The sequence below is a fragment of the Lonchura striata genome, chromosome 15, assembly GCF_046129695.1.
Source record: "Lonchura striata isolate bLonStr1 chromosome 15, bLonStr1.mat, whole genome shotgun sequence".
NCBI classification, from domain to species: Eukaryota; Metazoa; Chordata; class Aves; order Passeriformes; family Estrildidae; genus Lonchura; species Lonchura striata.
Window position 1 is genome coordinate 10484557 of NC_134617.1, and position 16413 is coordinate 10500969.

The 16413-nt window shown below is 42.6% G+C and overlaps 1 protein-coding gene and 1 long non-coding RNA gene across 6 annotated transcripts in view; both read right to left on the reverse strand.

The window, feature by feature from the left end:
• The window catches only part of ACSL6 (acyl-CoA synthetase long chain family member 6), a 57881-nt gene that overhangs the window by 10966 nt on the left and 30502 nt on the right, over window positions 1–16413 (reverse strand). For 3 of the 5 annotated variants that reach the window (XM_031506013.2, XM_077786700.1, XM_077786699.1), the window contains exons 7-14: window positions 15583–15761; window positions 14748–14780; window positions 13723–13774; window positions 8761–8834; window positions 5662–5874; window positions 3072–3206; window positions 1839–1973; window positions 10–105 (exon numbers count right to left, since the gene is read on the reverse strand). In XM_031506013.2, coding sequence (XP_031361873.1) covers window positions 10–105; window positions 1839–1973; window positions 3072–3206; window positions 5662–5874; window positions 8761–8834; window positions 13723–13774; window positions 14748–14780; window positions 15583–15761 — 917 coding nt within the window. The remainder of the gene's footprint in view (window positions 1–9; window positions 106–1838; window positions 1974–3071; window positions 3207–5661; window positions 5875–8760; window positions 8835–13722; window positions 13775–14747; window positions 14781–15582; window positions 15762–16413) is intronic. The other 2 variants (XM_021549494.3, XM_021549495.3) reach the window with 2 other exon arrangements.
• LOC110481065 (uncharacterized) lies at window positions 10193–13714 on the reverse strand. Its single transcript, XR_002467197.2, has 2 exons — window positions 12766–13714; window positions 10193–11848 (listed from the first exon to the last, which is right to left on the reverse strand). It is a non-coding gene; the product is annotated as an uncharacterized LOC110481065 (long non-coding RNA).

The window sequence follows — 16413 nt, forward strand, 5'->3', positions numbered from 1 at the left end:
CAAACTCACCTGGCATCCGAGGGCCGCGCGGAGGAAACCCAGGACGGTTGGGGACGCAGGCGCAGCACCTGTCACTATCATGCGGACACACCCCCCAAGACTTGCCTGTTTGGTAGCAGGAGGAAACAAAAGAAAGCATTAGAAGCTACTGCAGATGGCAAAACCATGAGCTTGCACAAAATGCTCTCTCTAGAATAGATGTGCAGGATTTTGTGCCCACGGCATGGAGTCAGAATTAGATGAACTTCAAGGAGACTTCAAACCCTGCCAGTCTGTGGTTCTGTGATGTGGCCATGTATGGAAACACCAACTAGCTCTGAAGTTTTCCTGAGGGATAAAACCCCATTCTGTGTACAGAGACAGGAGTGCTCATGTCCCTGGCAGGACAAGCTGCTCAGCCTGGGCAGGCTGCAGACCTGGCTCTGGGAACTGCTGGGAAAAACAGACTCTTCCCCATCCAGTCTTCTTTGCTTACTTACACCTCACTGGTTTTAATGAATTGCCTCCCAAGCCTTCTAAAATAAAGTTGTCCCTTTTTTAAGGCAGATGACCTTCAAATATTTCTGGAGGGTATTACATCAATTCCTGTGTCCTATTTTACTTCTTTCTCCTCCCCTTTCATTTCCTTTTCTTTATTCTAGAAGTAAAAAAGAAAACCCAGCACAAAAGACAACAACTGCTGACTGAGTCTGCCCGTCTCGCCAGCCCTCGCATCAATATGCAGCATGGCTCGCTCCCGGCTGGGTGAACTCTGCTATCGGCACACTGAGGACACTAATCCACAGACCACAAGTACAGTCAGTTTCTTTAGTTAAAAATAAAGTGGCATGTCTCCAGATAAGTCATCCGATTAAAAAAATGAAGTAATTAGAGCCTCCTGGAGTAGTACAGAGGCCCCCCAAAAAAATGGTTTAAACCCAATTTAATCTCTTTTTTTACTGAGATGTGTGGGAAGCAGAAGGGCATTCCGATTTCTTTCTTCGTGGTTGCTAAACCATGATTCATGTGTGCTTTTTTCTTTTCAACCCTCTTTCTTTTCTTAGGAGGAAAAGTAGGTTTGAATATGCCCAACTGAAACCCAACCCTAAATCCAATCCTATTTGTTGAGATTTTGCAGAAAACTTTGGAGCAGGATCTCTTTCATCAGCGACTCCTTTTCATAACCACCTTTCTGAATTTCATTCCTAGATACCTTTCCTCCCCTGCAGGGGTACAGTTTCTATGTGAGAGCTGCAAAAAATTTTTGGCACCATTCCATAAATTAGTGATTTCTTGGTGCTGCTGAAGAGGGATGTGGCTAATGTCATCTTATCCTGCCTTGTGTTTCTCCATTTCCCTCTAGAAAGTTATCCTTGAGAGAATTGAAATTTTGACATTATGCATGGTGCTTAAAAACAAAACCAATAAATAAAAATAAATGTGGCAAAACTTCATGGAGCAACAAACTGTGTTCAGTTCCCTTTTTCTATTCCATTTTCCAGTCTGTTGTTCCTTAGTGAGTGGTGATTGCCCACAGTTCATCATCACGCAAGTGGACTACACTGACTTTAAGGAATCATAGGCTCATAGAATTGTTAAGGCTGGAAAAGACCTCTAAAGTCATCAAGTCACACCATTAACCTAGGACCATCTTCACCACTAAACCATGTCCTCAAGTGCCACAATCACATCCTTTTTTAACACTTCCACCACTGCCCTGGGCAGCTTGTTCCAATGCTTGACAACCCTATCCATGAAGAAATTTTTCCTGCTGTCTGAAACTCCCTTGTCAGAAAACAAGTCATTGCTAGAAGAAACTAGAGCTCTTTAACTTCGGACTCACTTCTTGAATCACTTACCTGTATTTTATTAAAGAAAAGCTTATCCCACAAACTGTCATTTCTAATGATGCCGTTTCGAACTTCAGCCTTTTTCCGTCTCGCCGCAAATTCCAGGATCCAGCGCTTGAGGGATGTGTCAGCCTGGCTGAAGATCTGCAGGACACGGGATGGCAGATGAGGTGTCACAGGGAAGAGGGAGCACATCAACACCTGTTCTCCCTGTGACACCCACGCAGCCAGGTGGGTACAGTTACATTGGCAGCACAGGTAAACAAGGCTACACTGGGGTTTGTTAGTCAGGGAAAAAAGAATTATGTGTTTTGCCCCATTCCCTATTGCTCATGTGGTTCCTTCAGGGGGAAAAGGCAGGACGGTGGTCCAGGCTTCAACTGGATTGACAGGGTTGCTCTTACTATATAATTTCTGTGATAGGGTTCAGTGAAGTTCATGAAACCTGAGCAAAAGGGAATGAGCAACATGAACAGGTATCAGTGGTGACTGATGTGGTGAAGGGGGCTTTATTTACCTCAGCTTAATCAGGCACCAGCACAAACTCCACCTCCACAAATGAGAAACCCACAATGCCTGTCCCCTTAATAAAGCACAGAAGCCCTGACCTTTGGGAAAAATTAAATCGGTAGCTTGTGCTTAAGCTTATCTTTAGCAGATAAGTCTTCTGAGGAATAAATATTCCCAGCTGGTCAAACAGATTTAACATGATGACCAGACGTGCCTGTCTTAAATACCTTGCAATACCTTTACCTTAGTTTTAAAGATTTGTAAATCCAAAAGCCACTGTCGCATTTACACTGCCTAAATCTTAAAGGCTTTTTGAAATTTCTGATTTCCAGCTGTTGTTGCCACCAGAATGAAAGATTTGAATTTTAAATCTGGTTGAAGGGCACAAAAAGTCCTTGTGCAGCCAGGTTTGACTGATGTTTTTGTGATGAAAAAAATCCTGTATCTCTAGAAACGTCACTGGTAATCTTAATGAGAACAGGGTAGGAGGCTAATACAGAGGGATTTAATATTCACACGTGATAAGTGTGTCTGGAGTCTGTGTAAGGCATAATACAGACTTACTCACTGAAGTAGCTGTATCCATTACACAGGGTGAGAATGTGTCTAGCAAGTCAGAGCTAGTGTCATCTGCTTGAGAAATCTCCATGACTAAGGGAATTCTCCCACATGAGTAGTAAAGGGACATAAACTCCATTGCTCCAAAAAGAGTAAAATCAAAATCCAACTCACCTTGTCATACATTCTGTTCAGCAGCCGTGGCACCACGGGGAAGATGGTTGGCCGCAGTGCCTTCATATCATCAGACAGGAGGCGAATATCTCCTTGGAAGAAGCCAATTCGCCCTCCGTGGCAGTATACTACAGACTGGTGGGGAGAAAGAGGAACACATGTAACCCCTTTGCTTTCAATTCCCAAAGCAAAGCACTCCTCCCAAGCGCAGAAGCACCTTTTCTGAATTTCTGTTCTGCAATATGGCAAAAACGGGACTTTGGAAGTACAATGAAGTAACAATAAATTGTGCAGAAAATAGAAATATCCAAATAGTTCTGGGCATTTTTCAGTACAAGCAATTCAGCATCCGCCAAATTTACCACTTGTTCTGGAAGAACAAGAAATCAAAATTTTCAGAAGGGATTTCCCTTCATCCCCTGCATATGGGGATAGAGAGGTCCCAGTTATGGTCAAAGTCTGGATCAGAACTTTCCTAAAGCCCAGCCCTCCCATAGCAGCTCACAGCATGAGGACCTATCGTCAATACAGAAATGCAAAGTAAGAAACATCATAAAACACGGAGCAGCAGCCAATTTTTAGATGTTAATACTTTAGTTTTGTTTAAATACAACAATATAAACTACGTTAGCAATACAGTGCCTGATCCTGTATCCCAGAAATAGAAGCCCACTTCATGAAAGGTGCTTGACTTGTATGGAAATTACAAATCCAGAAGCCTTGTACTGGAAAACAAAGCAAGATGTTTTCCTCATCAGCAGAATGGAGCTCAGTATGTGAGATGGGGCAGAGGGGCTGCTGGCCATGAGCCAGCTGGTAGCTGGTTACTGGTAACCAGTAACCCTGCCAAGGAGCCATCTCAGACTGGGTCAATCTGGCATTTTATCACTGAAGAACATTTGGAGACCAGCACTTCTCCCATGGTTTTACAGTGCATGGAGGAGAAAGTGTCCTCAGCAAGTGCCTGTGAGGACAGCTGAGCCCAGCCTTCCTGAGTAGACTGACAACTTCAGCTCCCTTTTGTGGGCTTGTCTTCCCCATATAACTAAATAAGTTGAAAATTCCTTGAGATACATCCATGTTTTTTGTGCTGCTCCTAAAAATCTGCAATACTAACCAAATTGCTCTCACTGCTCTGTCAGGCAGCTAGAGACTGTCTCCATCAGCTGAAACCACAGGAATTTTACACATGTGATGTGGGTTTAATGAAAATCACACTACTGAATTTGTGCTTTACACTGCACATAAATTTAAAAAGTGCTCACTGGGAATTGAAAATAACAACTAGAAATTTTTAGCTTTAAAGAATGTATTTGTATGTTTTTAATTGTAAATTCCAGGGATGAATAATGTTGTCTAAAACTAGGGCCACTGATGTGGTGCTTGCTGTTCAAAATGCTTTTGAAAATTACTTTTTAGTCCTTTTGAAAAAAATCTCTATATTAAGCTGTTTCAGATGGGAGGATAAACCTGGACATATTTTGGAGGCTGTCCCTTTCAGTACAGCAACATCCTATGAAATGAAAGCATTTTCAATGTTTCTAATTTCTTTCTGCCAACCCATCAGATGAATTTTGAATAATTATATTCTTGTTTGCCCGAACAGTGCTGGCACACTGACCAACTTGCCTTGCAGGTGGAGAAAGGCTGGCCTGTAATTCTCCAAATCTTTCATGGGCTTTTACTTCCAATTTGTGAGAGTTTTAACAGGGAAAAGTATATTATTTCTGGCACAGATTTTACTAAGAAGTGGGAGGTTTACATGCAGATGCTTGTCTGACTCAGAAAGTGTCCTTTCAGCCAGAAACAGGCCTCCCTGAGAAAGTACAGAGCTGCAACTGGATCCAGATCCAATCTTCACATACTGGATCAATTTTAAGTTTGCAGCTTCTCAGGCCAGGAGACCTGATGTGGCTGTCTCACCTGACTTGCCTAACTCACAAACTGCAGCACAAGTCATCACCCTTTTTTTTTTCCCAAAGAGACATGGAGTCAGTTCTTTGGGCTGGCAAGACCTTGGATCTGCCATAATTCCCAGGGGACACAGGCTCCAGTGAATGGCCACCACGTTGCCCTGCTAGGAGGATCACATGTCTCACCATCTCACCATGATCTGTTTCCTCTTTTTCAGTGTCTGCCAGGTTGGTTTTTTTTTTTTTTTTTTTTTTTTTTTTTTTTGCAGATCATGTTATTTATGCAATAACATCATTTTAGCTGATGTAGAAAATGGCATGAAATTATCTTGACTCACAGGACACCTCATCCTAGAGTGCTTTGAAAAGCTGTCCCACAAATTGCTCAGGTGGCAGTAGCCCTGAGCTGAATGAGCCATGAGTTTGGCTCATGGCTGAAGGGCTGTTTCTCAATCCCTGAGCCAGGTGTAAGAATTTGGGAAACTCCTGGCCTCGCTCTGGATTCAGCCATGTCACTGAGACCATGGCTCTGGTGTTATGCACATGGCACTTCTGGAGTACAAGCCTTTTTAGTGCTACAAGATATCACTGGTTATTTAGTATTTTATTCATTTTATTTTATTTTTTTTGTTGTTGGCGTGGAAAAAAGATGATTTCCACTGACACCATGACCTTACCTGTACCATTCTCTCAAACATGTGTGCTAAAGGCAAATAGGAAATGTGTACATCCTCACAAGTAGGAGACCACTGACTCTGGAAGAAAACACAAGGAGCCCCACGAGGCCTCGTCAGTTCAGGCAGGTTTCTTACCTGTATAACTCTTTCAAACATGTGAGCCAGAGGCAGGAAGGAGATGAGCACATCGTCCTGTCTCGGAAAGATCACTTTCTGCAGGTGAAGGGCATGGGAGACAGAAAGGAAAGAAACACTGACAGGAAGACAACAAGAAAGTCATAAAATAATAAAAAGAAAAATGGCACCAGAGGAGCAAAAGGGTAAAGATTGTCAAGAGAGGAGGGAGCGGCGGACACAGGGAAGCGTTAAAGCCACAGCATCATGGAGCTCAGTTAGCAGAGGAGTAGAGAGCACGGAGATGTACGCACAGGGCAATGGAGAGCGCTCTCCTTGGCAGAAGGCAGATTGCACCCGCGCAGCTCACGCTGGGAATGGAGGCTCACCCTGACGGAGAATCCCATTTTTATTCACTGCTTTCTACCAGGAGGTGCCGAGACCCTGTTCTGTGCTCTCAGCTGTGTGCAGACAGCAGGATCCTGGGCCAAACCTGTGGGAGCCCCCAGGATCCCAGTGCTAACCTGCAGGAGCCCCCTGGACACCAGCAGGGCTCTGCAGGAGCAGCACTTTCCCACATTGCATACAGCCCAGTCAAGAAACACAGTGTTACTAGAGTCAATATTAGCCATTTTTTCCCTTTTCCTTCGGTTAATCATTGATTTGAATCAAAGTGTTGGAAAACTAATGATTTAATCTTAGGCTTCAAGAACTAATTACTTCTGTTAGTGTTTCTCATCATTTTAAGTGATTAAAATGTGATTTTAAGGGCATTATGACTGTCCCACAGACAGGGGAAAGAAGGGAAGAGGGGAAGAAAAGTGGCAAAGTCTTGATTTTGCCAAGTTTTTAACTCTCTTGAAGGCTGGAATAAACAAAGGCCCCAAGAGCCTTACCTAACCCATTCTCCAAAAGAAAATAACCTTTATACCTTCATTTCCTAGGGTACAGCTAGCTGTAATATTATGGATTAGAAAAACTGAATGGTTGACTACCCAATAATTTGCATCAAGGCCGGTGGTTAGTGGAAAATAGGTATAAAAATCTATCAGCTCACAGTATTAACAGTTTATACCCTCTTGCACCTTCACTGCTCAGAAGGAATCAATAGCCCATGACCTGGGATACAGTGGAGGCAGACACAGGAGTTCATCCCTCAGGGGATATTTTCTTGAAGTTAAATCTGTGCTGGTCAGATTTGGGTATGGCCTCTAGACCATCACCTACCAAAGTCAAATATCATTAACTATATGGTGTTCTCAGCATCCCATTTCATATTATTGTGTCTGTCAGCCTGAATGAAGCCATTAGAGCTTGCAGATCTATTTATACGTTATTTCAATTTGGCTTCATTTTCTGCAAGCACAGTAATGCAAAACCTTCAATATCAACCAGGGTTTTTTTATTACTGCTATAAGAGTCCAGACAAAATAATCTGGTTTTAAATCAGACCAAAATTATGCCATTTAATAGCATTTCACAGTTGGCATATTTGTCCAGTTAAATGTAAAAATATAAACAGCTTCTTGGTATTTGAGAACAACCTTATAATAAAGCTCTGGACTCAAAATATGTTCGGTTTGTAAAAATCACTGAACTAAGCAAAACTGCCACAAGAACTTGTAAACAACAAACCCACAGAACTTCTCATTTTATTTCTTTAATTTATACTACTTTCAAGTGTTTCACACTTTACTCTATTTCATTACTGCATCAGACATTACCCAAATCTTGTGGATCAGCTACAGGCATTTACCCCCTGCCAGCAATACTCTGGTGACTGGAGATAGCAAATTTACAATCACACTAGACTTGGGTCTCAATCTGATATCTTTGAGATTGATCAGAGTCCCACTCCATCAGCAAACACTAGATCCATTTTTATGGACCATTTCTGGAAGATGCCAAGTTCCCTCAGCTCTAAATTTGAGCTCTTCCAAAATAAATTCCTGCCCTTAGAAGCTCAGGCCTCTCCACGCCTCAGCTTTCCTTTGTGCCTCTTGCTGCCACTGAAGCCACGGAGAGCTCCATGCTGAGGAGCCCCCGCTGGCATTTTGTCCTGCACACTTTGGAGGCTCAGTCCTGCAAACATTGGAACATGTGGGTTCAGTGGGATTTCTTACATCACGTGACTCAATTTCTTTACACCAGAGGTCCGGAAATCTCAAAAAATTCCAGTATTAATGTAATAAAACTGCAGTAATTTCAACATCAACAATAAGACCAGTAAGGGATATGAGGTAACCAAATGTCCATCCTATGTGCATGTAACTACTTTATAGAATTGCCTGCTCACTAGAAGAAAATAGATTATTTATATTTGTTTTATATAAGATGCATAAAATCATTACTATGTCATGGTCAACTGACTTTGCTTCCTATATTGTTTCTAAACATGAGTTTACATGTTGTATGTATTATAAAGGTACTTGACCAGCACTCTGTTATGCTCTATTAGAAATATATATAACAAAACCTGAGATATTCTGGAATATCAGTTAAATTAACCTCGCATTAACCATTAACCATTCTGGTAATAAATAATGGATGTTCTTATATTTATATATTTATACATACACACGTTGTATGCAGAGAGGTTTCAAATAAATGGTGACATTTTTGGGCACAATGGGACACAAAAAGCACAAGAGGAGCTTGAACTCCTCTTCAAGCACCAGTTGCAACTGTACAGGGCTTGTGTGCTCCCCTAATTCTTCAAAAAGAGTTAATGAACTGATTTGCAGAAGTCAGCATTGTTTCTCAGAAGCCTTTAGTGCCCTACAGAGGCTGGGAGGCAGGGCTGGAAAGAGGATTTACTGCCCTCCAGTACTGTAGATTCAGCCTTGCTCCATTCCCATGGATTTGGCCCTCTGAGCAGGAAAAATGTCATTTTTATCTGCAAGTGCATACTTCCAGCCCATGCAGGGCCACAGCTTAACCCACACACTCTGCATATGGCAATATTTTCTAGCTCAGGGTAATCACCTCTGTCACTTTCAAAAAGCCTGAAAAATCCGCCACCACGTTTCCATGGGTCAGCATAGCACCTTTGGGATTTCCTGAAAGGAAACAGAGAGGGATTTTAAAAGATAAACCAGAAGGTAACTTTCAGAAACTTAACAAAAAAACCCGAAACAATAAAAGGTTAAAATATTATGTTTTCTTCTTCAATTTTAAAACATGTCATTTACACCATCATTTCTGTGCTCTAATATGCACCAAAAAACCTGCAGTACTCAAAACTTAATAAAATGATACTGCAAACAGAAATATTTCTCTTGGAGACTCTGGAAAACAGGTTCCAGCAGAAATAGCCCAAGTGCAAATTTCTGATGGTGCTCAGATGGAGCCACTCAATGAGCACAGCCATCAGATTTGGCTGGCTGTTCCAGCCTCTCTTGGGAGGATTTATTTCATCTAAATTTTGACTAAGAATGATCTGGAACACCAAGAAACACTGTTTCAAAGGCTGTTATACTCCTATTTTGTCTGTACTCTGGATAATATGAGAAATGCAGGGAGCAGTGCAGATAAAGATTAGGCTACAAGAAGACCCTTTGAGCCTACAATCAAGGGAAGTATGAACGAATGAATAGTATCAGCAGCAGAGATGTCTTGAAGACAGCTCTAAACCCATTAGGGAGCCAGCAAAGTCCCTGTGTTGTGTTACAGAGCTGGGCACTGCCCCTGCAGCATTTCATCCACCAACAGCAGGCACCTCAGCACCATCAACATTTGCCTTTTTACACTCCTTTTACACAATGGTCAGCTGACCTCTTGCATTTCCTATCTTTTGGACACAAAAACAGAGTGTTTATTAAGCAGCAAAGACACAGGCTGGAACCTCCATGTTACCAAAAAAGTGGCATGGAGGGCTCTGCACATCCTCCTGTCACAGCACTGTCCCTTTTCATCACCCTCCAAGGTTTTACTTGTGAAAATAAGGTGTAGCTCAGCTCAAATAAAGATTATGGGGCCAGCCTCTTTGTCTCCAACATGTTTTTAAGCAGATTGTTTTAATTCGATCACACCACTGCCACGTAGTTCCTGCTGCTCTGTGTGAGGGCAGATCAGGAGAGCTTTGCCTGCAGGTGCCCAGTGTGTCCCCAGTACACTGGGCATGAGCAGCCTGACAAAGCTCCTTCAGTTAATGTAACAGAATGGTAAACCAGCCAGAATTTCATTCTGCCTTCCTCAGATTAAGAAGAGACTGTGGTGCTTTGTGAATATGTTTCAGCACAGAAAAGTATGCTTAATCCTCTCATTTCAGAACAGTTTGAGGGCTGTGTTGCTAGCAGCCCTCCAGTGTGGGCATGGGCACGGACATGGGCACACTCAGCACTGAGCCCTTTGCCCTGCCAGCACCACCACTATCACTCCTACTCAACCTCCCAAATAATTAAAGGCAGGCACAAACAGCAGTAGCAATTGTTGCATGCATTTATTGCAGTAGAGCAGGATATTTTTAACACAATATATTATACTGGAAATCCCGATTTGCTGCTCCAAGTGCCTTGAGTAATTCAGTCCCAAACACTTGCAGATGAAGATGGTGCACAGGAGGCTGGTTTGGTCCCATCTGAAGCTCAGGGGTGAAGCTGACAGCTTTGCTCCCATGCTAACGTGTTGAAGCAGCAGGCTCACAGATGCCAAATCAGCCTGGCAGGTTATTTTCGCAGCCAGGTGCACACATGGATCCAGGCTCCAAGAAAAGTCCATGAACAGGTGTCAGTTGTGCAATATACACCACAAGTCAAAAACCATTTGTGTTATTGAGGTGTCCAGCCAAACACAGGTGCTCAGCCCCTGCAGTTCTAGAAGCAGCTGTGCCCCTGCAGCGTCGCGTGGCTCAGGCACCAGTGGAGAGGATGTGCTCAGTACTGCTCTGGAAACTCAGAACTGTGCCCTCTGGTACACATCTGATCCCTACATCTTGACAAAATTCTTCAGATGTTTTTTGCAGGATTTGAAGCGTTCAGTGCCAGGCTGGGTGGGGCATGGAGCAAACAGGTGTAGGTAAAATTGTCTCTTGTTATGGCTGGGAATTGGAAATGGACATGCTTTAAAGGTCTCATCCAAGCCAAATTATTCCACAATTCTATGAGATTTCTCAGATGTCTGATTCATTTACTCACTCCACCTCTGACTTGAGTGCAGATCCAGTATCTCTGCCATGCCTGGAAGCAGTGTTAACATCCTGACTCCTTCCTCTGCATCCCTCTTCTCACAGGCTCAACATCCTGGACAGGCTGCAGTGATAATGGTGTCTAAGCAGAGCAGCAGTGCTGGAGCCAGGAGAGCCTTCATCAGGAGAAATCCAGAACAAACCATGCTGTTATGGGACAGCTGCAGCTTTTTGGGTTGGGGGACTCCTGTAAGCTTTAACCTTCCTTAGTAGTTCTAAGAATTAACCTAGCAAAAATAAGTGCCCCTTTCTATGAACCCTTTCCCAGAATTACAACTTGGAGAGAAGAGAGTTGGCAGGGATGTGGCTTTTCTATTTAAAAAATCAATGCCATTTTTTCTGTAACACTGTTCTTGTTTGAATTTCCTTACAAAGACAGCCCAGTGAGTGTCCTGTTACAGAATTAATACCTTGCAATCCATTAATAATCCAGGAATGTCAAGTCCTCCTTATCTTGTGCCAGGCTTGTTTGATAGCTCTTATAAGCAATAGTAGAACCTTTAAAAGAATAGAGAATATTTTCCACATTGCCAAAAGGGTTTTTTAAGTGCTCCAGCACTAATTTGATGGTGTGATCCATCAGCATTCTGGGATGCAAGCACTTTCCTCCCCTGGGGAGCTCTGGCAAAAAGGAACATGCACTGCCAGGCTGGAGAAACCACTGGGAAGCAATTTTTATCCACCTGGATTAGTGGATCCTTGAGGAAATAACAGTTGATTTCTCTGGAGTAGCTAACATGAAAAATTGTTTCTTGTTATCTATGTGCCTTTGGCCCATTTCCAAGTGCTGATGACTTCTTGGCACAGCCATGGAAGTTGGTCTTGTCATCCAAGATCAGTAACCTCAGCCTCTCTTTTATCCCTGAGAAGGCATTGGGGCATCTGGTCCTATCAAAGAAAAACAAGTGTTAAAGTCTGCTCCTGGGGAATTCTTTCCAATTTTACAATTTTCAGGTAACAAATTCTCCAGCAGAGATTTTTTTCACACCATTAAAAAATACTTAAAGCCCTTTGGAATTAGAAAAACCACAGAGAATGTATCCTTTGGAAGAAAATTCTAAATTTAGTCACTAAAAATTACATGGGCTATATAAAATTCTTACATCAAAGCACAATGTAGAAAACAGACCAGAGTGTTGATGCAACCTCTGGAAAAGGCAGAGAATGATGTGCAAAGTCCTGCAGCAGCAGAGGATGGGCTCATGCATCACAAAGTGTTGTTATGAGAGGGTTCAGTTTGAGATGAATTACAAAATTGGAAATCTCTGATTTGAATGGGAGAAGGGAAATGAACTTGCTGGTTGTCCTATTTCTGTAACTGAGCATGTTTCTAAGAAAAGCACAAAATCGGAAACTGGCCCATGATTACATCTGCAAATTAAAAAAAAAAAATCAAAAGAAACCTTCTCTATGCAGAATTTCTTATTTAGAAATAAAAATATCAACAATAATGTGACTTGAAAAATAATTACTCAGCACTTGAACATGCACAGAAACACACTGTGCCCTGCTGTATCTATGGCATGGTTCTTTCCATTTCCTACTGCTCCCATTTGTGCCCAGCCACTTTGCACTCACTCTGTACATGGCTGTGATGTTCATGCCCAGCACTGAGTTCTGTCTTTCCCATTTAGGAATTCCCAGTGCTGGAACAGAGCAGTCACAGGCTCCTTTCCCTCAGTGCTCTGCCCTGGGCACTCTGAAGTGCAGATCTCAAAACTAAGGACCATACATGAAGGTAAAATACACAAACCCTTTTAATACATCTTGAGCTCGTACTTGGAGTTGATAAAGCAGTTGCCTACCTGGTCTGAAGCACCAGTCTTTTCTGGGAGGTGGAGGATGAAGGTGTTCCCTCGTGCTCAGCCTGACCCGCCATCTGAGGAGCACCAGCAGCTCTCAGCATCCTCTGCTGAGACCAAACTGAGGATGTTTTGGCATAGGACCAAGCATTAGGCAATCCCAACAGCACAAGTGGATCTGGAAGAGCTGCTCCAGCAGTGCCTGGAGCATGGACCTTCTCTGCAGGAACGTGTAAAAGCAGTGTCCCAAGCAGTGATGCCTTGTGCATCTGCCCATACAGCTTCCAGGGAGATGTTACAGAGGCTGAGTTCTCAAGAGTAGGAAATTCCTGCAAGCTGATGAAGACCAGGGTCTGGAGAGAGGAGAAAGAACTGCCTCTCCTAAGAACAGGCAGGAAAATGATGCTGTTTTTCTTTCCAAGAAAAACAGGCCAGCAGCACACGAGTACCAGCACCATGGGCTGCCCAGGCTCATCCCAAACCTCCACAGCACTTGGTGTCATGAGCAACACACAAGAGGAGGAAATGGAGGTGACAAGGACCTTGGTGAGGCTGGAGACATCAATGTGCTTAGGATACAGAGAATGGAAAGCTGTGGAACCACATTTTAAGTTTTGGGGTTTTTTTAAAAACACCTTTGCAAAAGATAAATACCAATCAACTAAGTGTTTCACAACTACACAACAAAATGGGAAGCAGACATATGGGTGGATTTTCAGACAACTGAAAAATCATACTGGCAAAGTGTATATCAGAGAATTCAATTTAAAAATAAATATATTGTTATTTTTAATTTGCAATCTACAGAAGTATATAAACCTATATATTCTTAAATATTAAAAATGCTTAGAAATATCATTGCCATATCAGTATAGCAGCAAGTTTGTGTGTATTCAGGTCAGATTAATAATTAATTTCATAAGATATTCTAACATTTCTAGATTAAAATGCCTCTTTTACCTGTAGTGCCACTAGTAAAACAGACAATTGACAGATCTTCTGGTCGAGGAGGCTAGAAATACAAAAGGAGATTAAGAAAATCACATCAGTCAAGTGCAGACATGGCAGTGGCAGAGACTGTTGACATTTTAGAAACCTAAAGATCAAACCAATTATGTTTTTGCTCTGACATAAAAAGCCATAATTCTCCTCAGCATATATAACCAGGTTTCTTCAGCTGATGCAGACTCTATTCCTCTCTTTATGCTGTGCTCCAGCTGCACTAAGGCCGTGCTTTAGTGTGTCTCACAGTTAGTATTTTCCAAGCCACCACCTGTATCTGTAGACATGTAGGACAACTTGTGATAATTCATCAATTTCCAGGTCAGTTCTGGAAAGAACTCCCCAACAGGGGACAAGATTCCAAAGCTGCTGATTGTTACCATTTCCTGCAGCATATCTGTTTCTCTGCACCACCCCATACGTGCACTATTTTGGATCATGAATGATTAAATAAACAGCTTGAATATCAGGAGCTGCTTTTAAGAGTTTTGTATGAATATGAGCAGCCAGTGAAAGATATCAAAGCAATTTTCCCAAAATACCCCCTATAAATACTGCCAAGTAGTGTTTCTGAACTATAGGAAGCCCAGCAGAAAGTGAAGGGTACAGAGACATTCCCCAGTGCCACCAGAGTAAGGTAGTGGAATTAGGGTCGCTTAACAATGGCATTTAATTACTGTCCCATAAACACATTCATAGCAGGATGAGCTATCTCAATTAAGTGTTCCAGGTAGAGGGAATAAAGAATAAAGCAAATACTGCACATTGTTCCCTATGGGGGTGGTGAATCCCTGGCACAGGTTGCCCAGGGAAGCTGTGGCTGTCCCATTCCTGAAATGTCCAAGGGCAGATTGGAGAGGACTTGGAGCAGCCAAGCAGCCATGGAAGGTGTCCCTGCCCATGGCAGGGGGGTGGAATGAGATGAGCTTTAAGGTGCCTTCTGCTGCTGCTGTAAGTGGGAAAAGCAACAAAGCAACACTCACCACAGGCACATGTCGATTCTCACGGCCACAGTCCTGGAAGAAATGAAAGTAACAGAAGTGATTTCCTCCTTAATTCCTGCAGTGTAACACATTTGATAATAATCTGCAAACTACTAAGGGAGAGTGTGAGCTAAAGCAGACAAAATTCCTAGCTGACACTGAGGTCATCTTCATTATCCAGAGTTTATTGCCTTAACTGCAGTGCCTTCCTTGGATTTCAAGTAGTGTTTAGGTTGGTTGAGCTGCATCCAGGGTGTTTCAAACAAGTGTGAGGCTGTAATGTGGGTGAGGGTTCATAGTGACTCAGAGTCCCCAGGCAGGTGCAAAGGAGAGCTGCTTTATTGCAAAAACCAGGTCTTTTAAAGCAATTAGTCCATTATCAGTTACATAGTCTTAAAGCATAACAAACATAATTCAACCAACCACCATACACCACGATGTGAACACACAATGGTTATATAACTCGTTTTCATACTCCTAATTCAGCTGAGTCTCTTTCTATTCTGTTTAGCCAAACAGCCATGATTTTACAAGGCCTTCCTTTTGTAAAATTTACTTATCAGTAACATTGTAGGACAGTGTCTCAAATAACAACCCCCTTCCCATGCTTAAATAGCAGCTGATAGAGTATTTGAGGATAAAGAATTGAAATGTTTGCTATCAACAAAGAATAACACCAAGAGGCAAGTGCACCAAACATCAGTATTACCAGCCACAAGCTGCTATTTTGTGCTCTCCACTGAGCCTGGCACAGAATTCATAAGTCCCTGTACATTGTACTGTCTTTTTACAAATAATACAAAAAATAGTAAAAGGGGAGAGAGAGCAAACTGACCTCCACCTCCTGCATGGTCTGGATGCGAACCCCACAGCGCTTCCCTCTCTCTGCCAGCTCCTTCTCAAATGAGTCCATCAGGATGATTGACCTCAGGCCTGGTGTTTCTCTCCTCTCCACATGGTCAAGGAGTATCCTGGCTTTTTCAGGCTTGTCACAAATGACCGTGGAAATGTCAGCTGCAAAAAAAAACAGCCAAACAAGCTGTTTGCAGTAAATCTTCTTTAATGCAAGTCTGGCTCTTAGCTAACCCTATATCAGTTCTGACAGTCACTCCAGGCTACACCAGAAATCCCAGCATACAACACGTTTCTCTTGAAAAATGAGGAAAAAAACTCAATCTTAGCTAACCTAAGTCAATTTCAAAGCTGTAGTTCTCATTTAAGATTATTCTGAGAGTCAGTTCAAAATATCAAAATTGGTCCCTACATGCATTAAAAAATCTAGGAGGCAAAATATCAAGCAACACAGGAGTGAGCAGCCATAGAGTACTTCCCACATCCAGAGCAGCCCTTATCCATGGCTATGCACAACTGGGCATGTGGAAAATGCAACAGAGGCAGCACAGGGACACACGGCTTCTCAGGAACCTCTCTAAGTGAATTCAAGACACTCAACAAGTATAATCACAATGCCTCATCCCTGGAAGTGTTCATGGCTAGGCTGGATGAGGCTTGGAGCAACCTGATGTAATGTGCCCCTGCCAACGAAGAGGAGTTGGAACCACATGAGATCTAAGGTCCCTTCCAACCCAAACCATTCTAGGATTCTATGATCATCTGTCTGTTAGAAGCAGAAAATGAGCCATTCTGAGCAACAAAACTGAGATCA